This window comes from Melitaea cinxia, chromosome Z (genome assembly GCF_905220565.1).
Source record: "Melitaea cinxia chromosome Z, ilMelCinx1.1, whole genome shotgun sequence".
In the NCBI taxonomy this organism is placed as follows: Eukaryota; Metazoa; Arthropoda; class Insecta; order Lepidoptera; family Nymphalidae; genus Melitaea; species Melitaea cinxia.
In genome coordinates this window covers 13,532,563-13,559,940 of record NC_059424.1, presented here as the reverse complement: position 1 = coordinate 13,559,940, position 27,378 = coordinate 13,532,563, and the positions used below count along the sequence as shown (strand labels likewise).

At 31.7% G+C, this 27,378-nt stretch overlaps 1 protein-coding gene across 1 annotated transcript; it reads left to right on the top strand.

Moving 5' to 3' along the window:
* The first annotated feature begins 931 nt into the window (after positions 1-931).
* LOC123668825 (fer-1-like protein 6) lies at positions 932-27,054 on the top strand. Its single transcript, XM_045602518.1, has 32 exons — positions 932-1,039; positions 1,420-1,560; positions 1,975-2,116; positions 2,650-2,776; positions 4,944-5,100; positions 5,198-5,384; positions 5,631-5,821; positions 5,890-5,998; positions 6,689-6,861; positions 7,071-7,301; positions 8,764-8,916; positions 9,200-9,379; positions 10,337-10,453; positions 11,459-11,590; positions 13,147-13,296; positions 13,978-14,117; positions 14,263-14,626; positions 15,324-15,569; positions 15,723-15,767; positions 15,903-16,114; positions 17,456-17,647; positions 18,680-18,850; positions 19,211-19,356; positions 19,544-19,698; positions 22,217-22,401; positions 22,567-22,684; positions 22,759-22,864; positions 22,975-23,147; positions 24,004-24,104; positions 24,831-24,882; positions 26,554-26,740; positions 26,912-27,054. The coding sequence occupies exons 1-32, from the start codon at positions 932-934 to the stop codon at positions 27,052-27,054; spliced, it is 5,034 nt and encodes a 1,677-aa protein (XP_045458474.1).
* The last annotated feature ends 324 nt before the right edge of the window (positions 27,055-27,378 follow it).

Sequence of the window (27,378 nt, the reverse complement as noted above, 5' to 3'; positions counted from 1 at the left end):
TAAATTATATTTATACTGGTACAATCGAAACAAGTATTATTCGTATCATAAGCCCCTTTAAAGTCGAGTCGTATGTAACTTATACAACATTCGCTATTTCATTGAATCAACTCTGGCTGCCGATTGTTTTTTTTTTTCGCAACAGTAGCCAAAGAATTCATTAAAATGTTGACACTCCGTTATAAATCTAGTAAAGATATTTTAACAAGATGGCATAGCGCGCGATTTCTGTGACTGTTACGTGTGACCCTACGCGCGCCGAGATAAATCTTCGAATATTGTGTCAATATCTTAAGGTAGCCGATATCTTGAGGCTATCAACTTAATACGCATAGAGGTATTTTAATGATCCCACGAACAATGATCGACTTGAGACTTTTCGAACTCGCTGAACCCGACATCGAATCCGGAATCTTAGTTATTTAATAAGCCTAATTTATTCAAAGATATAATTATTTGTTGTGACATGAAATATTACATTTTGATATAAAATAATAAATACAGTGGCGCTCAACTTATGCCGACAATAATTAAAAACTAAATAAAAAGCAAGATTATCAATACGCTTAAGCGTCTGTTTATGTAGGAATACTATTACAGTGAAGCTCATTGATAAAATATTGCTAAAAACTTTTATTACCCTTGTGCAATAATATAGGTAATAATTACTGGCGTATTTTCGTAGATTTGTTAGAATTTATTTTTCTATACGTAAAAAATAATAATAAAAAGTGTGTATTCATCTTAGGAAAAAAACCTACACATCCCAAAAATACAACGTCAGAAGTCGTCAAATTCTTATTGTCATTCACCGCAATCAACCTGTCTTCAATGACGTTTTAAAAGAAACTCGGCTTGCCTTCTGATTTATTTATAACGCAAAGTATACACCGTTTCGACGCATTGATTCATTAAAAAAATATATAAAATCATGCGCTCGAAGTCGCCAGAGAAGCGTGGAAGGCAAAAAGTAGTCCGGACGCCGACATACAGAATCGAAAACGAGTACAATCCGGAAGCGATGCCTCAGTATTTTCAGGTTATGTGTACCGCGATTCTTATGAATTATTTATTAAGGACCCTTATTGGTAGGAGCGCGCGTTTATCTTTTTGCTCAAAATACAATGGATGCTCGTCGTCGTTGTGCGGACCAGTGAAGTCGATGTAAATTATAGTGCACGGGGATTTAATTGAATGTTTTTCATACGTGACGTTTTGTCATTCGAAAGACAGCTTAATGGTTGTTATGTTTTTTTGTGAAAAATATTGTATGAAACAGGACGAACTTAGCGATAACTAAAATTTTTCAAATAATTATTTGGTATTGCAGCAATATGAACGAACGCCGAAGAACACATTTTATAGTTTTTCTATAATTATTCATACCTTTGCAAATTAATAAAATTATATATTAAACAGGTAGCAGTTAATGTACTGGAAGAAAGGAATCTGGCATGGACTAATCCTCAGTCTGCTAATGCGTATATTATTGTATCAATCGGTAAAATGACACAAAAAACAAGCATTCGGAGGAATATGCAAACTGTATGCAATAAAGAAGTAAGATTTAAACGTGATTTATCTATCGGGCCTGTTAATAATAACTTTGCTATACATATATAGGTAGGTGCTTACTACGTTTGAGCTAAATTTCATTAAATGGATGTATGATGGAATGGATGAATGTATGATGGAAAAAAATTGCAACCAACAATAGGTATAGTTTCCAAATTCGCCCAAACACCTCTTAATTTTCAAATGCATTTGTTATTGTGGCTATAATTTGCTATCCATAGATATGGAAAACATCATGAGTCATGTGTAAACAATGAATCGGTGCAGCGATTAGAATGGCATATCTGTTAGATGTGTGAGGTCGCCTTTTATTAAACATTGTTCACTTTAAACTCATAACCCTGCGAGTGCACGTTTTAGAAATATTATATTGTATATTAATGCGACTTTCGATTTTAGACTTTTGTCTTCAACATGCATCTACATATCTCTGATCTTCTACAACGAAACCTTAGGATCTGTGTTGTGGAACCAAGATGTAGAGGGTCTCACATAGTAGGAGAAATTAGCATGAACCTAGGAGGAATTTGGGCGGAACCAAGTAAATTTACTTCAGTTGCTTGTTAAAGTTATACCACGTAGCATGTAGGCAGGCTACATATAAGTTGTAACTTTAAAAGTAAGCTGGAATAATTAGTACAATTTTAGCTTAACTTTTATTGCGTAATATTTATGATTACGAACACACAAGTATGAAAAATTCAGTTTAAATTATAGCGTGTTTCTTTTCTTTTTCTACAGAAAAAAATTCAGGCCTTCATTAAGCGCTTGAAGCTTAAGCTTTTATACCTCCTGCAGCTCCACCACTTTATATTTTACTTTTTATTTTTTATTTTTCAAATACTTCGCTGAAATTTTACAACTTAAATGTGTGTAAAATATATTAATATGATATTAACAAGAAGTTTCTAAAAATTGTAATTGTAATTAAATATATAAATGTAAAAAAAAACCAATTTAATTTCTATAATCTTTATTTCATACGATATTGATTTAACTTTTAGCACATCCATAGATGAGAACTGCAGTACCTATCATAATATAGCTTTAATATAATGTAATAATATTTTACAGACCATCAAGTTGTTCATAAGTGGGTGCAATTAAATCCGACGGGATTTTTAAAGGTCGACGTGACAATCATATTAAGGGGTGAATTACAGATAGTACCAGTCATCATAAACGACCAAAAAATACAAGAGTAAGCAGCTTTTTAAAACATTATTTGTAATGATGGAGTATAATTAGAAATAAGGCACGTTACATACATACATCGGTTTCTAAGTTTCATAATTTACAAAAAAGGTGTATAGTACTTGGCGATAAATATTACAGATCGACCTTTGAAAAGAGATAATCGTCTAGTTCCAACTTCGTTGAGCGTTATGATCCAAGATTCCACACCCACAGACTTTATTTTTATTTTCTAGTGGGCAAAGTGTATACAATATAGTAGTGTATGTACAGTTAACATATACACACCCACTAGCTGAAGCTGATGGTCAATTTTTTTATGTATTATCTGCTATATGTACATAAAATTATATTTACTACTAGCTGACCCCGCAAATGTTGTTTTGCCATAAATATGTTATTAACCCACTTAATCCCCCCCCCCTATAACTTAGGGGTATGAAAAATAGATGTTAGCTGATTCTCAAACCAACCCAGACATAAAAAGGAAACTTATTATCTAAATTGGGTAGGTGGTATAAATTTACTAATAGTTACATCATAATCAAAATTATATTAACGAAATTTCTTTTTTCGTCTCCTTTTTTCGGAGTTCTGAACTTAATTGCAATAGAATGTGTTTCAGGACTGACTCTCTTCTTAAAATCCCAGTGCCATTTGCAACTCGCTCTTGAAACTTTTTAAAATAATGACTTATATCTTATTCTTCATAATTTTTAATCTTGTGGCTTTGATAACAAAATAGCATTGTAAACGTTTTCTTGTAAAGTATTTCCCCTTTTTTCTAAAGATGCCAACTCAATATATATTTATTGAACTGGGTGCGACTGCACCCTATCGTACTTGAACAACGACTGATAAAACGTCATGTAGGTAGTAGATGCCAGAGACAATGCTCTACGAAGCTGAATTTAGCCGATTGTCTCTTTCCAAAGATCGATGTGCAATATTTATGGCCGGGCACTATATACTACTTACTGAATGTTCCTTGAGTACGCAGTTTTATCCGCGTTATGTCACCATAATACTTCTCCATGCATATTTGGTATAGGTCGATATTTTGTGGCTTATATCCATCTGTACCTTATAGTGTTCCTACAGACAGTGAAACAGTTTTAGATATACCTACGTAGGTCTCTGGATGTAATCTTTAGCTTACAATGTTTATTAGCTATAATTTTGACTTGTGTATCAGCATAAATGACAGGTAGATTATTAAATAACACTTAAGACTCAATAGACTATTGTCATATCGACTTTAATTGGATCAAATCAAATCTCGATTCAAATTTTCAATCGTGGCATTTGATTAGTAAGTTACCAATTTCTTAGAACAAGAGTATCTAATCTACATAATTTTAAAATTAAAATAAAGCGATTTGTACGTGTAAAAAAAATATTACTCTTTACTTAACTTTACTCTCAATAATATTATTTGTTTCTTTGCTGAACAACTGTCATGTATGTAACTTCAACTATAAAGAACTTAATAAACCACGTTAAAATCTGAAAAAGTTGTTTAACTATAATGAGTGAAATTCGCGTAAACATTAGAAAAAAAATTCAACTATAAAGATATTAGGTACTTATTTTAGTAGGTATCTATTTTATATGTGTAAAAATATAAATAGCATTTTATACGACATTTTTTCCTTTTTTTTTGAGAAAAGTCTCAATTTACAATGAGCCCAGTCACAATATTTGTAGAGCATATTTAATGTGGTTAGTAGTTTACCTAAGATGCCTGCGACATCAAGTGAATCACAAGCGCGTTATTGACCCTGTTTTTATTTTTATTTTTTTAACGTGGGGAAAATCCATCATGGATACCCTCTGGCGCGGGGACATCAGAGGGTTATATCAGACTCCTACTGTATAAAAAACCACCACGTATGAGCAGTCGTCCGCCTGGGTGGGGCGGGATGGGGTCGCGCTAGCATTCGCCACCTCGCCTCGGTATTGACCCTATACCCGAGCCTCTCCAGAACCTCTCCATATTTTACTTACCACGGGAACACAACACTACTTTAGAGCAATACTGTTTTCCTGCGTTCTTTGTGAGGTGGGAACAAGTTATTTCATGCTGTGCCCTACTTCGATAAAAAGGACCGTTACATTTTCAATTTCAAACACATTTGTTTGTATATAATTTATAAGCGTGAACTATGTTTTAGCAGCGATATCCTGTCAATTGGTTCGGAGCTTCAATATGCTAACTACGTCATTACTGTTTACGGCGCGTTCAGCTTACCAAATAGCTATTACGAAATCGATGAACACTTGACAAAAGCTCCAAGCACATTCCTTATGGTTTCATTTAACGGTCTATCGGTATTTATTAAGCGATATTTTAATTTTCAATAATTTACGAGTATATTCGTATATGTAACGCACGTCGTATTGATTACAAAATTTTGTAAAATTTTAGGCGAAAATAATGATCCAATCCGTAACTAGCGACCGAGTGTCTTGTGAACAAATATCAATAGTGGACACGTTTCCGAATACGAATCGAATTATTAAATTTGACGTTTGTTCTAATAAAGGCTGCTTTAATCAGATTTTGGGTAGCACACAGCTTTGTTTACGGGACATTTCGCATGATGGAGAGAATGGTATAAATTGTATCCATTATAATTTTATACGTAATTATAATATATATATACGTTGTCCTGCCCAGAAAACAGCTACCAAATTTGATTGCTTACATACCGATAGCAGCGTCATCTACTAGGTCCAATTGAGATAAAAACTACCCTATCTCCCAATTTACCAAATTACAGATGCTTACATTAGATTTGATACAAATTGGTTCTGTAGTTTCGGAGTTTATCACTAACATACATTTCACAATTCACAAGGATTTCTACCAACGTTCGGGCCCTTCCCATTACATATTTATGCGAACTCCAATACGAGTTCGATTGATCTGGTCACTGGAGAAAAACCTTTTCATCGTGGCGCTCTTCTAGTTGCATGCGATGTAGTAGTTCCTTACCATCAACGTCACCCCAGGACTATTTTAGTGGAACCAGTACCATCTATTCGACTTGTAAGTTTCTGATATTTAGTATTAAAATAGTAACCAATTGATTTTATAATTTGTAAAATAATTTGTAGCAAAATCTCTGGTCATTTGAAGATTTCTGCATTTACTGCCCCATTTTCGAAGTTTCGATGCTCGATCGCAGTACAGTTGGCCAGTTTTGTGGTGTTGCAATTACAGTTGGTGAGATGGAGCTAGATTACAAGTCACATGATGGTACCAAATTTTATAACATTATATATTTGTATGTTGAGTTGCTATTAATTTTTCGACAAATTATCAATATATATAATAAAAATGTAACAGGTCAATGTTTGTACATTTAAGATATATGAGATTAAATATTATTGGACCTTTATCAATGCAAAAAGCATCCTAAACAATGATTGTCAGAATTTTTGTCTGTTTGTCTGTGCGTTTGTGCACGCTAATCTCAGAAACGCTTTATCTGATTTAGATGCGTTTTTTACCTATATATTGTGGCAAGCTTAGCTTAACATTTAGTGTTTGTTTTATGTCAATCGGTTCATAAATATAAAAGTTATGCCAATTTAAAGAATCACGTTGAACATGTAAATACCCAAACGACGTTGTTTATAATCCAAATCATGTTGAAAATGGAAAGTCACTGTTCTCTTATTCTGCAGATGAAGTTGCGAGCACAGCTAATAGTTACCTTGTATATTTGGCAAAATAAACCGGAATATGTTACATCTAATCTATCTCTCTAAATCCTTTAATAATATTTGAAGATTTTTTTTTTTCAGATTTTGTACAAATGATGAATGATTTAAGTGAGTTTATTTTATAAAATTAATATGGTCATGGTAATGTACGTTGTATGATGTAGAAAATGCATTTGTTATTTTATAGAATTTCGGAAATTGCATTATACGGGCAGCATGAGAGTAGTTCAGAGCGAGAATGAATATGGTTATCTTGAATTTGGCAACGCTCTTCCTGTTTTACAATTTGCAACCATGCTACCCGATTTTAGGTTTAAAATGTACAGAAATAATATGATATATCAAGCTGTTAATAATTTGGTTTGTATGATAATATTCGTATTAATTTGGACAACGTAGGCTTAAATTAGAGACTTTGATATTTGAAACATTTATGGATAATGCGAGTAGATTAAATTCATAGTAAAGTGTACATTTACAAGTAAGTAACGTAAGGCGTAGGCGTTTTAATGAACTCTTGTGCACTTCTCGTATGATATATGGAAAATAAAATTTATATATTTACACAGGAGCTAACTGTAATAGATGTGGAACAACATCTAAGATTCTATGACTATTGTTGTACGGCGGAACTTGTTAACCAGTTGGTTAAGGCGTTGGAAGGTGCAATTGAAATTATTGTAAAATTTCTAGACATGGTACAGCATTCAAACTCAGCTCATCCTAAAGATGAGGATAATGCAAGACAATGTTACACGGTATTGGATCAAAAACAATTTACTCTGCAAGAAGAGGTACTTGTAAGTAATTTGTATATTCTTATTTTTATTCATATTATTAGCTATTTTGGAACGTAAATAGTTTTCAAAATAATTGTAAGTTAGGTTAGATGCCTTTTTTGTTGCCTGCCTTTACTATATTGTTGTTCTGTTACAGAAAATCTTAAGTTTTATTTACTTGTATAGGTTAGTTATAATTTAAATTTAAATTGTTACTACCCCTAGAGTGAGTTTATTGTCACTACCAGATAATGATGTCTAAGATGATCTGAAATAAATGTTTTATTGTTATTAATATAAAAAAAATAATCCTAGATTACGTTCCATTTAATTAGGAGCAGGTACAGAAAAAAATTTCGCTGAAAATTAAATCAGTTACAAATAATAACATGAAAACGTTAGCCAGAGCTAGTTCAAAAGAAAGTAACATCACTAGAAAAATGGTGAAATCTTTGCTTACAGATACGAGGATAATTTACAACGAACTAAAGGATATTACTTATAAAGTATAATATTTTTTTATTTTTATTTTTTTCACTTATAATAAGAAATGTATTTTACTCTGTGATATAAAGTGTCGATTAGCGATTTGGTTATTTATTTATTTATTTTATTTTATTTAAAATTAATTCATGAAATTTCATTATAGACTAAACAATTATACATATTTTAATTTATTTATTTAATACTTTACGTACATTCAGAACAATACTAAAGAAAATAACAACATTCTAACGTAAAAAGTGCAAAGGCGGTCTTATAATTTAATCTCTTGCAGTCAACCTTATCAACAAAGAATATATCATTATAGGTACTCGTATTACATAAAACGAAGTCGTTTCCCGTTGTCTGTATGCTTAGATCTTTAAAACTTCGCAACGGATTTTGATGCGGTTTTCTTTAGTAAATAGACTGATTCTAGAGGAGGATTTATATGTATAATACATGCATAATATAGGAGAGGAACACTGATAGTTTTTGCAATCGTACGAAGCCGGGGCGGGTCGCTAGTTATTTATATAAAGAATAAAGCAGGAAAATTAATTATTTATAAATTACATAATATAAACATTACTCTTGAACAGAATAAATTAAAAAAATTAAATTAAACTAATATGTGCCCGGTTAAGATAAAAATTATACACAAGTGCTAAGAGAAATTTTGACTACTTAACGTGGTAGTTAAACGAAAATGTCTGTTTTAGTTATTGAATATTTGGTTGTCCTTTTAATCAAATAAACGAACAATTTAAAAATAGGAATCACTGTATATAATTTATACACTGAATACTATATCGATATATTTTACTACATTAAATAATTAACTAATTATACTAAATTACTTAATTAATCTCGTCCCCATAATAGATCAAAGAAATCATTAGACAGCTGTTTAACAAGTTGCCTAGTGAATAAAACGCGATTGTATTTGTATTCTCATATAACTTCATTAATAACTAACTGAGCATTGGTCTTCACTTAGTCCTTACACGGATGGCCAGATATTGTTATTTGGCTACTGAGCAGGGGATCAAGAGTGGCGTTTTGTAAGATATCACCAGTGGATGTTATTTACTCGATGATACCTGAACAATGTGGCAAAGACTGTGGCCGAATACAATCTATTTACCTTAATGTAATACTATCCTAATACAACTGTAATTGAAATATTTTAAAAGTTTCTCTTTTTAATTTAACTGTACTTTAAGATCTTCGAAAAGATAAAATAAATCTACGGCTACATTTAGTTTTTATAAAAATACGTCGCCCACGACTGCATCCAGTTTTACTCTTGTATATTTTATTTTTAACAATCCTACCATTTTTATTTAGAAAAGATTAAATAAAAATTTACAATTTTTAAGATATTTTTCTTTCTTTAATGTAATTTAGTTTCAAAATGTATTGTAACCTTTTAGCCCTTACAATGTCCTAAGCATGCCAATAATTTCTCGAGTATTTGTCACTGCTACTCTGGTAAAGTCGATGTACTGATGTGGATGGGCTTATACAGACATAAATCAGCGTTTGATTCTTGCTTGCTCGGATATAATCTGAAGGTCAAAGATTATGATATGTGCATAAAATCAGCTCCTATGGTTAGTACATCTGTTAACGTATGTTGTAAATAATAAAATAGAAAGTACATTCGAGGCTTAATCTTAGTTTCTGATTAATTTCTACCGAATACATCATTTTTATTTTAAAATAGCTGACCCGAAGTTCCGCAGTTAGTCCGATCTTGCAAACAGTTACACGTGAAATTTTAATATTCGTTACTTTTTTGAATTTTCCTAAATTTTTACGTAATTTAACTTGTTTTTCATTTCATTAGAATTTTCAGTGGAGTTAGAAACTTTAGTATAAATATTTGTTAGATTTAATAATACCGTTCTCGAGTTTTGCGCTGAAATTTTTATTTATAGATATAGATAAGTTAAATATTTAACCGAGTATAGATGACTATATGTATAGAATTAGTACTAGATATGGTCTGAACATTTACCTAAAAGAAACAAAGATCATGATAGTCGGTAAATCGCAACCGATCATAACACCAGATTTAATCGTACGAAACCAGACTGTACGAAGAGTCAATACGTACAAGTACTTCGTAGTTGCTTCAATATAAAGAGCTTGTCCAAATTACTTTTGACAACTTACGTTTTAAGGTTCTGTTTATATTTGCTTGAAAAATTATTATTATTTGATGAATTCCTTTCCCTGCAATATTTAATACAATATAGTTCTTGTAATAAAAAAAATTACGTTACAACTTTTGAATAGGACAGTCCAGTAAGCTCTCCTTTAAGTGACTACATTCTAGAATCTAGATAGTGTTATGTAGCGAACGTAAATTGAACTTTCCATTTTCGTCAATGTTAGGATTATTATGCTAACTTTTGATTAATACAAAGTATGATAATAAGCATATGATATATTAACGTTACTTGTAAAAATAATAATGTAATATACTGTTTAACCGATGCGTATAGCACCGATACGAATATATAAATGTCAATCACGTACTAATAAAAATTTTAATATATTTTCAGATGGTAAAATATCGAGCCTTTGTAAGCAAGGCAAAGCTGAAAGGCGATTATAATTATCTTAATACTCTACAAACACATTTAAGAATAAGTGTATTAAATGCCGTCAAAGAAACGAAGGTACGATAGGTGCTACAAAGAAATGTATACCTTATTTAAATTAAAATAAATACTTATAGAGAATGGGATGAGAAGTAACAAAGTCCGATACTTAGGTCTGGTGCATTGTGTTTAGTAAATTATAATAATATAACATATTTCGACGTGATAATGATTTAGTTTATAAAGAATCTGTTCGAGTAAAATCATTTTTATATAAATTTTTATTATATTAACGAGTAAACGTGCTTCTGTCGGTTTTTGTCAGTTTACCAGTGGATATGATAATTTATTTCAAAAGGAATAACAGTCTATAGGTATCATAATATATCGTGTGAAAATCTCATATATCAGTATATATTAAGAAGACTAATATGATGAGCATCTTATTATAATTACTCTTCTTAATATACACTTAGCAATATATACTAAACTATCAGCTAGTTTAATATATATTGCTAAGTAAATATGTTATTACCCCCCTTAATTCCCCACCCCCCTTATAACTTAGATATGTACACAAAATTTCATAAAGATCAGTCCAGCCGTTTCGAAAGAGTATTGTAAGTAAAATTGTGACACGAGAATTTTATATATAAGATTATTCACTGAATTTTTCGTTCAATCACAATAAAATACAGCCTATGTCACTCCTGATTAGTGTAGCTTTCTGTTAGTGCAAGAATTTTCGTGATCGTATCAGTACTTGCGAAGATTACCCCTTACAAACAAACAAAGTTAGAAACTTTACCTCTTTATAATATTAGTATAGGTTGTAATTATAATAAGATGCTCATCATATTGCTCTGTAATGGGTTAGCGATTATAAAAATATCCTTTTTTTTAAATTGAAACAAGAAAATCTTATTTCTTAGAAGGCTTACATTAACTGTTAAGTAAAAGTTTAATTTTGAATATTTTTTCTACTTATACAGCGCTTAATAGTACTTTTATGTAGAAACCATATTTACTGAAAAAACCCAACGATCCTAATATCAAACATCATATCATAGTAAAACTTTACAGGTACAGTGTAATACTCTCACACCGGCGTGGAATCAAGTTCTCGAGATACAAAAGACGGTTTTTATGACCCCGGAGAGACTAGCTAACTGTCCCGCTATTGTTTTAGTCGAAGTTTACAATACGGGATTATCGGTTAGTGTGAAAGGTCAAATCGATCTCTAGAATTTCGCCAGGGATATAGTTCGCCTGTGGTTACAATAGATGCTTTTGACATTTTACCTCGTACCAAACATTTCAACATAAATAGGCAATATTGTATTTAATAATATTTAATTAACAAAAAAAAAACATCGAGACATACAGAACTTCTTGTATTTACACTATTATACAGTCCACTACTAGATATAGGCCAAATCAAATGCGCAAAAAATGGCGCGAACTCATGTGTTTTGCTCATAGTCACCACGCTGGGCTGGCGGGTTGGTGACAGGGCTGGCTTTGTGGCACCGAAGACGCTACTGTCCGTCTTCGGCCTGTGTATTCTAAAACCAGCAGCCACTTATTCCGCCATTAGTCGGCTTTTTAAGTTCCAACACCCACGGAAAGAGACGGGGTGGCTATATATTCTTTACTGTCGTAACCACACAGCAAGACTCAGACAACAACACTATTACTATTACGTGTAAAATAGAAAAAAAAATAAAGTCTAACAAACAATATAATTTTAGGTTTTTTAAGACATTTTACATATATACATATGAACGTAATGAAGATAACAATCAAAATTTTTCATTTTTAAATCATATTATGGATAGTCATTGGGTTTTTATAGTACAAAGCTTTTAACTTCGAATTTGAAAATATTAATTTAGTCGTAGTAGTTAATAGTAGTTGTTAGTAGGCAGATTCGGACATTTATTAACTGTCTTATCGCTCTATATTTCCCGAAAAAAACTTGTGTGGATATTTTCATATAGTTATCCCTAAATTTACGGACTTGACTTGTAATACAAATTTTATTAAAGAGCTGTAGTGCGTTACAAGATCATATAAAGCAAACATAAACATAAGTATAAAAAAAACTTATTCTTTTTTGTTATTTATAGCATTCAAGCTTTAATAACGTAAATAAGATTTCAAAGGTAACAAACAAGTTTATCAATCGCAGGTTATTTTTAACATTATATTTTAGTTATTTTATCTTTTTAACAAGCAGGATGATCTTCGACTTTAAATAATCTTTGGACTATATATATATGTATATTTTTGATTTGAACGCTGACTGTTAAAATTTAAACATAAAATGGGTGCATGATTGTATTCGATTATTCGATACCAATTAATTTCTCAACTAAACATAACTACAAATAAAAAAAAAGTACCACTAGACTTTTTTTAGACTTACTTTTATTGACTTTTTAGACTTTAAATTAGTCCGTCGGCGCAGTTTGCAGTGATCCTACTGCAGGTAGTTGCAGTGACCCTACTGCAGGGCATAGGCCTCTTTCTCTATGTAGCAGATGGATTGGAGCTTAATCCACCACGCTCCTCCACTGTGGGTTGGCGGAACACATTACCGGAACACATTATGAGTAACGATCGCTATCAGGTATTTATGATACCAATCGGGACCGACAGCTTAACGTGCTCTCCGAGGCACGTGTTTAGTCATCTACACGGTACACGCACCACTACACCAGAGCAAGTGTTTAATGTATTTCAATTACTATATACTCTTTTTATTTTAGGGAGAGTCAGAATTAATCGGTCGTTTTCAAGTAAAGCCAGCGGTTACCGATAACCAAGACCTTGAATCTGCTCCTAAGTTACAATGGTACGACTTGCTCAGAGGAAATGACAGCACTGGTCAAGTCCTTATGTCTGCACAACTAATACAGGTTACATGTTACATTTGTTTATTCTTATTTACTATTATTTTGAATAAGGAGTTGATAATAAATTTTCTCAGATCCGATCAAATAAACAGATAATATTTTTTTGGTTTAAATTTAGACTAATTTGCTTTTGCCTACTCTTAATAGAAAACGTTGATATATCATTAGTTTGATTAATATAATAGGAACCTATTTATTTTCATATATTTTAATTTTAACTAAAATTAATGACTATAGATACGAGTTACGAAAGAGAGCATTTACAAAATGCTTGAAAACGCCATCTATCATTAGTGTTATGTACCTCGTGGTACGCGCATGGGTTTCATTGTTTCTCTCATCGTTACAAGATGGCGTATGCTCCGTAACGAAAAGCGACACAAGAACTGTTCCTATTATAATTTTTATTATGAGAAAGACAATCTATTTTAGCGTATTATTAATTGTTTCGATTAACAACACATTATGGTAAACACGATATTTATTTTTGTTCAAGGACAAACATCCAAAAAAGATATAAATAGTTAAAACATAAACCTATTTACATATTACTAAGGTGCGCCCTCTATGAAAAAATGCACTATATTGAACAACGCCTTTTGCAAAAACTTTGTGGCCGTTAAGGAGATGTCGTTAGTATGATGAATATAATTGACGAGATAACTTATGTTTTATTCATTTCAGATTCCTGAAAAAATACTTAAAAATATAGTTTATACTCCAATAGAAGAAAGTTATATCGCAAATGATTCGAGAGAATTGGGTTGTACAGATAATTATACGCCTTTGCCAAAACATCTGTTTCCAACTTCTACTTGTTACAAGTAATTAAAATAACAAATATACCCGAATATAGGTTTTACAATGACATTACGTATACCTAATTAGTTGGAATTTTACTTTGCCTTTCATTTTTCCTGTTAGCTTATAAAATATTTGTTTTATAAATTATACGTAAAAACATTACAGAGTCGACGTTTATTGGTGGGGACTTCGTAATATTGAGATAAGAAAAAAACTGGGAGTTATCTTAGAAATTGAAGAGTTACGTATTAAATCTGATATAATCCTCGATAAAACGTCGAATCGTAACTTTACAAATGGTCGAAAATCACAAATATTTGAAGCCCCAATTAGCGACGTTTATTGCCCGATGTTAAATATGAGACTATTCGATAGTAATACGTTTGGTAGAATGGAATACATTGGAATGAATATTGTAAAGAATCCAAACAAGTATGTGTTACGTTGGGTGACTAAAACTGACAGAGAGGATTCACTGAAGCGAGCTTCAATAACGTCGTCAGAATTCATTCAAGGTTGCGATCGTAATGTAACATGACATGATATAATTTCTTTTGCTGTATGAAACGTATTTCTCTACATTTTAATCCTTTTATTTACTTATTTAATAATTTTATTTCGCCTTACTTCACATTTAAAAATTATAAAAGAAATTAAAGTAGAAAGTATTTTTATTTTATGGGAAAGCAATACAATGCATTATACACCTTTTTTTATCCAGCTAGTTCGCCAAACGAGCTCCCCTGATGGCAAGTGATTACTGTAGCTTATAGACACCTGCAACACCAGAAGCATCGTAAGTGCGTTCCCGACCCTATTCCCCATCCCCCCCAGTAGCTCTGGGCACCTTACTAAGTCATCATACAAAACTACAAAACAACACAACACTGCTAGCTAGCAAGTATTATATGTACTTATTTGAAATAAAATAATAGCTTATTGTAATTATCTATATAAAAAATTGGAGTGCCTATTTGTAATATTAAAATAACCGCTTTTTACTAAATGCATATGGATGTATACAAATTTTTATTTTGGTATATGTACCGTGTAACACATACATCCATATGCAGTTAGTATAAAGCGGTTATTTTAATATTACAAACAGACACTCCAATTATATTTATTTGTATAGTTAATTATTTTTAAATTCCACGCGGATGAAGTCGCGGGTACAGCTGCTAGTTGTTAATATGTTTCTAGTTAAACCACAATTGTTTGTGAAGAAAAGTTCAGAAACACGTAGCAAGAATACTATTGTATATGACAGTTGTATTTCGATGATAAGTTCGGATTTAATATCAAGGTCTAAGTTCTCGAAATGGAAATATTTATTCCGACAAAGGGAGCCTGATGAAGAAGAATACACATTGCTGCCTTTATTTTCAACGAAAAAAGATAGCAAAATAGATAATAGTAAAACAGATATTAAGAAAAAGGAATGGTGGATAAAATATTTGAAAGCTCAGAAAGTAAGAACAATAACACCTACCTGTGAACTATCTTTTTATGTAATAAATCTTTATGTTTTCTGTCAATAATAATAACAAGTATTTAGTTTTTTTTAAATACTATGAGATATTAGCCATTGTGAAAGATTTAATAATTTCACATATAATTTACAGTGTAATGACGACGATGAAAACGTTTGCGTCGCCGATAAATTAATTGTAAGTAATAAATAGAATATAACTAACATATTTATTGTTCAAACGTCACCACGTTCTGACTACTTTTTGTTATCGTACGCTATTTAATAAATATGAAAAATTATAATTAATTAACTAAAGCTTATGTCTACGTAGATTTACGATTCAGAACTCGAAAATCAAGCTGTGTTTTCAAAGTTCAAAGATTGGTGTGCAACACTGAAACTTTATAATGGAAAGAAAACAGGCATTCCTGAAAGAGACAGGCAGCTTTACTGCGGTTTGTTAAAAGTCGGACTAGCGATCTACAGATGGCCATCGGATAGTAAAACAGCTGTTACTTTTAACGGGACTGAACTTATTAAAGGGTGAGTTAGTGCTTAACTTTTGCTTATAACAGTATAAGTCTAAATTGGTTTTGATACAACAGATAATATGCAATGACCTTTTTCTTTGTATAACTTATGAATTTAGACGTTGTAGCTAACTGTAAAGTGATTCACATAAGTAAACAAAAGTTACACGTAGACAATCCTACTATTTTATAATAATCATAATTTTCAAATGTGAATTATATTGACTAAATAAATAGTTATTAAGTAATTAGTTAGGTACTAACTGAGGTCACATCATCCTTTGGTTGACTGGTAGTTATGATCGCCTTGTCGATTTCCTTTATTAACCATAACTTGTTAGTGCACTAGATAATGTGTATTTATATTTTAGATATAAATGTAATTTTTCCTAATATTACGCTTAGTAATAAGAAAGCAAAAAATGGTAAGGTGGTTTATTATAGTATTATTATATTGATTTATACCTATATAGCTATCTGTAAATATTTAGTCCTTAAGATGTAAATTGTAAATGTGTATAATAATATTGTAAAAGCTCGAAATAAATGAATAATATTCCATATTTTATTTGAATTAAAACTGTAATGCAAGTTGAGGTTCGACAAGTCCTCCCAATTGCATGTACGTCAATTTCAGATGTAGTTCCCGCTGGTGATGTCACTTTTAGTTGTGTATTATTGTTTTAGTATGGTTTTGAATAAAAAATGTATTTCTTAAAACTTATTAAGTGCTATCCAACACAAAAAATATTTTTCATTTTAAAACATTAGTTAGATTAGCGCGCTTAAACAAACAAAGAAACTTTTTGGTATTTTAATATAAGTATAAATTTGTTCCTAAAAATTCTGGTATTTATAAAGAAAGTTTGGTTATTTACTATCTATGTGTACTCGCGCGTAGACACGTTTTTTTAATCCCGATTTCACGGGAATCCTGGGATTAAAAGTAGCCTTTATGTTCTTCATAATCTTCTCTATCTTCTAGTGAAATTTCCATAAAAATCGGTTCATTGAATCTACCATCGGTTGGAAATGTAGATTTCATATAGAAGAACAGACAAGAAACTCCGCAATTATTCTTAAAAAAAAAATACTGTGTTTTTATACAAATTTGTTTATATATTGTATACAATATAAAATACAATATGAAATACAGCGTTAATGAGAAAGTAATAAAAGTCAAAACTTGTATAATATGTGAAATCACACAATTTTCACAGCTCTTATACTGAAGGCTTTTAGTTTCACCTTAATATGATTGTTAATATGATAAGCAAGTAGAAGTCAAGTATATCTGTTAGTGTAAAATAAATTACAAAACTCAAGACTAACGAATAACATTCCGCTTGTTCAGATACTTTGATGATCATCCAAGTAACGATCCCGCGAAGTTTCTGGTTCGAGTTTACATTGTTAAAGGAATCAATTTAAAAATGAAAGGGTTCATTGGGAAAACCAATCCTTACGTTGTATTGCGCTGCGGAAACAAACTATTGGGGAATCGTAATAACTACCTGCCGAAAAAATTGAATCCTGTATTTGGAAAGTAAGACTCATGCACAACGTTAAAAATAGTACAAATGTATTTCTTGAATTTTTTTTTTGTTTATATGGATTTGGGTTTATTATCATAGTTTTATTTCGACGGGTGCAAAGTAAAGAAAGTTAACTACAATTTTGAGATTTTTTTTTTATTGCAGTAACTAACTAAAAACTTTATATTTTACAACATGGCAAAATAAAAAATACAAATATCACCACATTTCTTGTACTTTTGTCAAGTAAAAGAAGACAACTACTGCTGTTTTGTAAAATTACACGACGTACATGCGTTCAACTACCACCTGGCCGCTTTTACGCAGTCCGCACGGGGGGCGCACGTTCATTCCTATTGTGTCATCAGTCAGATGTCATGTGCTTCGCCGGCCGGCAACAATGTTTGTTTGTTTTGGTTTTTTACGTATTAAGGTTTGTGTGAAAGTGTTATCATAATAATAAACCATTTGAATAGATCACAATAGACATGGAAAGACGTTTTTGAAAATGTTTGGAATTGGAAAAGTCATACTTATAAATATATGAAACATCTTTATTAAAGCCAGATTTATTAATTCCTATGTAGAAACGACCAAGTGGTAGTTAACTCAGTTGTCATATTTTTAAGCACAATGTAGAGGCAGACAACTGCAATATCTCGTAAATTAAACATAATTAGATGAAATGAAATATACAATTGTTTGTCTTTCTAAAAAATATAGCAGTGATGAAAATTTCAACAAATTTGGTTTGAAATTGACAAAATGGGAGCACTTTTTCCTATTTTGCGCTCTCCTGAAAAGTTGCTGTTTTGTATATAACTCTTTTTACTTTGCACCCGTCGATTTGATAGTGAAACTTACTTGCACTCGACAAGGCAAACACGCAGATCTGGTAGATCCTGGAATTGTTCCAATGGGATATGGAACCGACGGATGCCAATTTACTTTCGTCAGAATTCTAGCTATATTAAATTTAATGTTAGTATAATTACTACAATTAATTCCGGGGGAACTTGATAATTAAATGCACCCTTTTTCAGAATGTACGAAATGCGATGTAGTTTACCGGAAGATTACATGCTTTCAATATCACTCTATGATTTTGACGACAACGAAGCAGATGAGTTAATTGGTAGCACAAAAATTGATTTAGAAGATCGAATTTACTCGAAGCATCGCGCCCGAGTCGGATTGCCGTTTGAATATAGCCTGTACTTATTGACATTATTTTAAAACATAGTTATGTCGTACATAAAATACAATACAGCCTGTAACATTGCACTGGGCATAAGCCTCTTTGTCCGAGTAGGAGAATTGGAGCTTAAACCATCACGCTGCTCCACTGCAGGTTGGCAGACGTAAAATAAATAATTATCATAAAGGCAGTAAGGGCAATCAGAAGTATCCGTAGTCGGTTGGTAGCCGCGATAGGCAGCAGCTTCACAGTTGCGAAAACTGTGGAACTGCTGCACATCCCGTTGCCCAGGGTGCACCACGGAGGTCACCGACAGTTGGCATCCCCCTAAGCCTTACCTAACCTGACCTAAGAATTTAATTAATTTTCTCTATAGGAACGATCTATTGAAATGGCGGGATAACACGAAACCGTCTACAATACTCGAGGAAATATGTTCTAAAAATCATCTTTCGCCACCATTTTTTATCGATAGCTGTACTCTTGTAGTCAATGGAGTCGAGTACAAAGATAATATAAGAGGTCAAACAATTTATTCTTCTCATTATTTTGATGTTATGAATTATAAAAATGTATTTTACTTCTTAAGTGTATTACTGTACATATTTACTCTAATTGCTTTGGAAGTTAGTTGACACTTTACAAGTTTTACAGAAAAACTATTTGTTGTTTAGACATTCGGTGTACATATACAAATTCGGTATTACAGATATAAATTTCACTTCGAGTCTGGAACGAAGAGAAAATTTGTGTTTGAGTATTTTACATAAATGGTATACTTTACCTGTATGCGGGTATCATTTGGTTCCAGAACATGTTGAAACAAGAACATTATATAACGAAGACAAACCGGGAATTGAACAAGTAAAATTTTATTAATTTTATAGTATTATTACTTTTTGTTTTGCAAATAATTGAATCTCACGACATCGCTTGCATAAAATGGATTGATTTTGATTAATCTTTTACTTGCTTACGGTATCGTGTCCTCAACAATGATCGAACACTTTTTGTTTTGACCAAAAGATAAAATATATATGTGTATTTTATATATATTTGAGAAATTGTAGAATTTGTACCTTGTAAAAGTATTAAAGTATCAACTCACCAGTGTGACTTAATTGTCTGTGAGACCGGGTGATACGAAAACTACGAATAACTTTTTTTATGCAGGACCATTTTTCGTCGCGGTTTCGAGTAGCGGACTTATTTTACGATATCACTGTTTTAGTAACTGTTGTTTCTATTTTACGTATGTTGTTATAACGTTCATTTATTTTCATGATTGTAACGGAAAACAAAATATATAGTTGTGTAACTGACATCTAGCGCAGTGCAGGGTAGGCAATAGTTACGGGTTGATGTCCACGACCATGAACTGGCTTAGTAGAAGAAAATACATCGGGTTATACGTTTTATTAAAAAAATACTTCCTATATACTTTTGATTAAAAAACTCACATCAAAAACCCGGTGCGTTACACCGACATTATCAATTACGTAAGACAAGCTTATGTCACCAGTGGCGGGTTAATAACATTTCAATAGCATATCCCTCTAGTCTAAAAATCTGTATCCCTCTAGTCTAAAAATCTGTAAATTAAAATATTTTCTTATCTTTATAAATACAAAAGACTTGTGTATAAATCTTTAGTATGAATATATAATACACAAACACACACACTTTATCTAACGCGTCACTGTTATTGCTATTTCATCTTCTCAACTTTTCATGAGTAAACCTTTATACTAGAATACTAAATTTATTTCATACTTATACGAATGTTAATAACTACAGAAATTAGTATTCATTTATAGTTTACATCATCGACAATGACGAGACTTAGTCAAGCGTAAAAACAAGTATTATACATTTTACATACACATAAAAAGCGGAAATCGAATTTGTAAATTCCGTTATCATTTCGTCAGATCATAATTATTTCAGTCATAATTTAAAAGCTAATAAGTACTTGCAAATATTAATATAAAAGTCAAACCAAATAATCATATAATACGTAATACCTTTATTGTGCACAATTTTGCTGTGTTCACTTGAAGTAGCATGTTTTAATTTAGCTTTTATTAAACTTATAGTAACTAATATAATTTAGCACTTTCGTCTTTGGTATGTCGTTTTTTAACCGACTTCAAAAAAGTAGGAGGTTACTTAATTCATATATATGTATATATTTTTATGTATGGTCGGGGATAACTTCGTTGTTTATGAACCGATTTTGATAATTCTTTTTTTTTGTTGGAAATGAGATACCCTAAGTGTTGTACCATGATTAGAAAACCAGGATCTGATGATGGAATCCCAAGGAAATCGAGGGAAACCCTCGAAAATCGTAGTGACGACTGTATTACTTGTCGATGAAATTGAAGGCGGTTTTTTTCGTTTGAGAGCAAACACAATTTTTAATAAATATAAAAGTGTTCTAGAAACTAATTTATAATGTCTCAAATGCCGTTATTTCGAACAAATGTCCCAAACGTAAGTTAATAGTTTTTGGTTTTTTAATATTGTGGTTTTTTAGAAAATACTTTCGAGCAACATTAAAACAATGCTCTCGAATATCACTCCTTTCAAAGGTACAATAAACGTATAAACTATATTTATTTACATAAACAAAGTAAAACATTTAACATGTAGGTACATTTAAATCTGTAAAATAATCTTACACAAATGAAAATGAAACGCCAAATGTATATACCCGTATAGCTTTTGAATGTCTGCATCAAATTAAACTATTATGTTTTTGTATTTATTATTGTCAAGACAAGGTATAGAAGAAAATTAAAAAAGAAATTGAAATACCTACCTAGCCAGGAAAAAATATGGTGGTACCTTCTATGTTCGCAAGGTCAGATAGCTTATTATATCAATTTGCAATATAAATAAGTGTCTGTTGACACACGTCCCAGCGACGCTCAGTGGCGTAGCGAGAGGGGGGGGCAGGGGGGGGGCTTCATGCCCCTTGCGCTTCTCACAAAGGGCGCCAAATGGTCCACAAAACAAAATATTGCTGGACATATAATATGGTTTCCGAATTGGGCGCTAAAAGGTATCGTGCCCCGAGCGCGAGTAAAGCTCGCTACGCCACTGGTGACACTCTCAGCGTCATTGCTGTGTCACACAATTTCACTTCCCGTATTATTTTATACCGCGCGCATTTTATTGTTTCTTAAAGAGTAAGCCCTAATAAGCACGCCAAAATCTAGTACAAGGGATCAATATTCAATGAAACATTACATGATACGAGAAAAATTCAATCATTAATTAAGTGAATAAAGAAACACCACGACTTCCTAAGAGTCGTTGAAAGTAAATAATAAATACGTAACATGTATTAACTCATTTCCTATTCAATTAAATTCAGGGCAAGCTACAAATGTGGGTAGACATTTTTCCATTGGATATTGGAGTTTATATACCTCCTCCTGTCGACATTACACCTAAGGAGCCTGAATATTATGAACTTCAGGTTAAAATATACGATATTCGAGATAAAAATGTCTCTTCCAATAGTTGGGGGCAAAAATTTTCCGTTGGTTACGTAAGAGCGTGAGTATGAAATGGAGAAAAATAAATGATTGACACTATTTTATATCGCTTTGAATTTCTTTCACAGAATCGTTAAAAATAATTTAAATATTAAAACAATATGTATGTATTACAAGTTTATATATATTGTTTGTAATTCATATATTATCTTTATTTTGATTTCAGATGGATTGGATTTACGGACATGACTCAAAATATAGATGTTCAGTATGTAACAATAAAAGATAACAAACATAGTTCACAAATGATTTTTAAATTTCAGTATCAGCCCGCCACACGAGAGGTTTACAGACGTCAAAATTGTACTAATTTATATAAATGTAATGAAATTTATTAATAATTTCGGTTTTGTTCTAGATTGTATGTAAAGACAAATCCGGTGCTTTATGTCAAGAAAATTTGCCGACAATCCTCAATATCGAACTAATGGATAATGAAGCTTCGCCATCAGACGAATGCTTAGGTATGGTAACTTATCTAATTTTTAATGAAGGTGACGATGTTAAAACTCTTAAGAGTTGAAGAATGTAGGAAACATCAACGATAATATGCTAGAAAATTATGTCATTTTAGGTTCTCTGATGTTAAACTTGAATGAAATACCTCGAGGAGGAAAGCGTGTTGACGAATGTGCATTAGGCGTGTTAGTCAGTTCCACAAAAGTAAACCTGTTCTCTGCTATGTCCTACCGTGCCTGGTGGCCTATTACTACTAATGATCGTTATTCTGATGATAAATTAATTGTTGTGAGTTTAACTTTTGTGATATATATTTTTCATAATTAGCTAATTATATATATATTATATATATACTATATAATATATATTATATAATATTTTTGAAGAAGTACTTTTTTATAACTATTACTTAATCGTTGTGACACAAATCGTGTTACATTTTTTTTGAATAAAACGTTAAATTTGATTGGTACCTTTGACCTTTCTCATCAACTTAGAAGGTAACTATGGTTACATTCTCGCATCTTTTGTTAGTTCACACTTACCTTTCATATAAAAATGTTGATTTCGTAGATGAAGAAAGATGTTTTCGTAGTAATGATTTTTTTTTAATTCTGCTCTGTCTTAATCGTGTCAATTTCGAGGTAATTTTATACTTATAATACTCGCTGACCCTGCAAACGTTGTTTTGCCATATTATATGCTATTAACCCCCTTAATCCCCATAGTTTAGTAGTATAAAAAAATAGACGTTTGCCGATTTTCAGACGTACCCGATATGCACACAAAATTTCATAAAAATCGGTCCAGCCGTTTCGGAGGAGTATGTTAACTAACATCGTGACACGAGAATTTTATAAGATTTCTTTACACAAATTTAGTTTGCTAGATTGATTCCCGAGATTTTTCCTATGGAACTTGTGTCTAACTTATATGGGTAGTAAATAAAAGCGAAGACAAAAGCCTTTTAAAAATTCTACTTTGGGTGTGAAAAGGAGCTAAGAATAAGAATGGCAAAGGCGTCATTTTCGAAAAAATACTGTATATTACTTAATATCTGTAAATTATCACTTACGACTTTATCATTAAAAATTTATATTTTAGCTCTATTTTCCTATGTATAATGAAAAAATCTGAATTTTAGAGTATAATTGACTTGGAAATGAATCTTGTACCTCGGAATCTAGAAAATTCGATGACTGATGAAACAAAAAGAGTACCGGTTGCTTCTTTACCAAATCAAGAGTAAGTTTTATTCAACAAAAGCAACAATATAATATTTATATTTCATCCGAACTAAATATCTTTAATAGTAACAAATATTTTAATAATCTTTATTGGATAGTAGACACAAAGTCAGTCACACAAGTCAGTTAAATATTCAAGTTTTTTTTTATTTACTTGAAACAATTTTATCGATATTTTAGTTCTTAGTGAAAGATTATTATTCTTATAGTTCTATTATAACCGCTAGTTATTTATTATTCGCAGTTTCCATCGTTTTTATTATATTGTATTTACTAATTACAGACGTCAAATGAAATTATTAACCTGGTTCTATGAAAAAATAAAAAATTGGTACCATACACGGATAAACATTATAGTTCTGTCTGTATGCATTTTATTAATATTAGAAATAATTTTGGCTCTATATTTTGAACTTCCCGTGATCTTGCTGGAATACTGGAGTTAAATTAAAACGACTAGTTAGGTATATGCTTTTATAATTATTTATTAAAAAAATACGCCTTATCTTCTCCTACAGTAAATTATTTGTCTTTGATAAATAATGTTTCATTTCTAATAGGTATATAACTTACCAGTTTGATATATATATATATTATTTTAATGCTGTTGTTACTTGATAAACGAGGAGAGAAACTCGTTGCAATACGACAATTACTTCGCACGAATTACGAAACGCTTAAGTAATGCGTTTTCAGACACTTTTTGTTGCACATCTATTAACAGATTAAACATCAACCAAATTATTATAATCCCCTCACCGTTCCCCGGAGAGCACGTAAAACTATCAGTCCCGGTTGTTATCATAGATAGCTGATTGATTAATTGTTACTCGTTGTGGATATTCCAACTCGCAGTAAGAAGAAAAGGAGAAAAAGGTTTTGCTCAACAATGGAACGTTACAGGCTGAATCATCATAAAATTATTTTATAAACTGATGTTATCCTATAACTACATTTGTAATGTTCCTGGCATTATCATGTATGGAAAAAAACGTGTAAAAAATTCAATTAAAATTTAAAAACTTTGCTGAATTTAAATATAAATATTTGATTATTTTAATTTTAAAATATATTATTAAAAAAAAAGGAATTTTAATTCACATTCTCCATTAAAACTTCGTTGTTAGAAGTCGTTATTAACCGACTTCCAAAAAAGGAGGAGGTTCTCAATTCGACTGTATTTTTTTTTTTTTTTTTATGTATGTTACATCAGAACTTTTGACTGGGTGGAGCGATTTCGACAAATTTTCTTTTAATCGAAAGGTGGTGTGTGCCAATTGGTCCCATTTAAATTTATTTGAGATCTAACAACTACTTTTCGATATCTAATAATGCGTTTTTACTTGACGCTTTTTTCGTCGACCTACGTTGTATTATACCGCATAACTTTCTACTGAATGTACTGATTTTGATAATTCTTTTTTTGTTGGAAAGAGGATATCTTTAGTTTGGTACTATGATAAGGAAACCAGGATCTGATGGTGGGATCCCAGAGAAATCGAGGGAAACTCTTGAAAATCCGCAATAACTTTTTACTGGGTGTACCGATTTTGATAATTTTTAATTTAATCGAAAGCTGATGTTTATCATGTGGTCACATATAAATTTTATCGAGATCTGATAACGACTTTTTGAGTAATCTTTGATAACGCGTAGTTGCTTGACTATTTTTTCGTCGATCTACGTTGTATTACTTGTCGATGTAATTGAAGTCGGTTTTTTTTTTCGTTTGCGAGCAAACACAATTATTATAATTAAGCTCACGTACTTTTTATACCTACAATAAAAGACAGTAAAGATCACATATAAGGCAATCGTTGCCTATTAATCATTAGTAACTTAGTAGTTAGTAGTGCAGACATTTAAGCTATAAGAAGAGGTCAATGTCTGAACGAAACGAAATCAGCTAAAAATTTGTATAAACACTTATTTTAATACTTCAAATGTTATTTGTAATGTCTCTCTGAAATCCCCATCATGACTCGAATATAAATCATGGTGACGCGATGTAGATGTCATACAAGATAAATTATTCTTAATGTAATCAATCTCACAACTACACTAGACCGCAAAGAAAAAGGGTTGGCTAGAAACTCTTTAATATATTCAAAAGTAGCTGACCTACCTTTATGAAATAAAGATGTATAATCAAATAAAATAATAAATAAAACTTTTTTATTTATTTAAGATAGTCGTATAAAATCTGAAAATGTACTATAATAGTCGTTTTTCCATTTAGTACCAAAAATTCAAATCAATTATTTCGTGTTTGTTTTAGTTTAAAAATAAAAAAGTCATAAATATGGTGGTTTCTATCTTATAAATTTTATTATTCTAAGGTCATCATGCTGTTACACCTGGAGAATGTACCAGGATCCTGACAATGCTTGAAGATGGGCAAATTCAGCGAAATATAGCGAGGATTGTTGATGTGATTCTTTCTACAGTTTAGCGAGTATATCAGCAACATTTCCATGAAACTGGATCCAATTTTTGAAGACCAGGAACAGGCCAAAAAAAGGAGCACGATGGCGCAGGAGGATCGCTATAAGGTGTCAACAATTTTGAGAAATCGCTTTTACACGGCTGTTGAAGTAAAGAATTATCACTTACGAGCTCGAGGAAACAATCTAAGTACGAATATAGTAAGGCGGTGTCTGGTTGAAGCAAATTTAAGGCCATTATGACCTGCAAATGGTTAAAAACTAGAAAAAAAAAAACCACAGGAACTCGAAATTCAGTTATGGTAGAGAGTACAAGACGGGTGTTGTACTCCGAATGACTAATCAAAAGTTATGTTTCCAGACGAGTGTAGATTCTATGTATACAAGCACCACGAGAGGAAAAGAATGTACAAAAAAGTGGGATCGCGCTACAACCAAGCCCTGTATAAGAAAAAGAACACTATGGCGGAGGCTCTTTCACGTGTGGTCTGGGATTTTCTCTGAACGCCGCGCTGAGCTAGTGGTGAGAGAAAATGGAAGTTAAATGCAGATAGATACGTCACTGAAATTCTGAATGAGTACGTTGGTCCATTTTAGTGGCTATGGGCGAGAGTAGCGTTTTTACGCAAAACAATACCCGCCCGCATACAGTTCGGATGGTGTTTGCCTTTTTTTAAAAAGTCAGTATACGTAGAGTGGCCAGCACGCAGTCCTGACTTAACCCCCTTGAACATGGTTGAGACACACTGAAACGACGAGTACGCCAGCGGGATCCGCCGCCAATCACGCTACGTGAAATGAAAGATGATGAGATATAATAGAGGAATG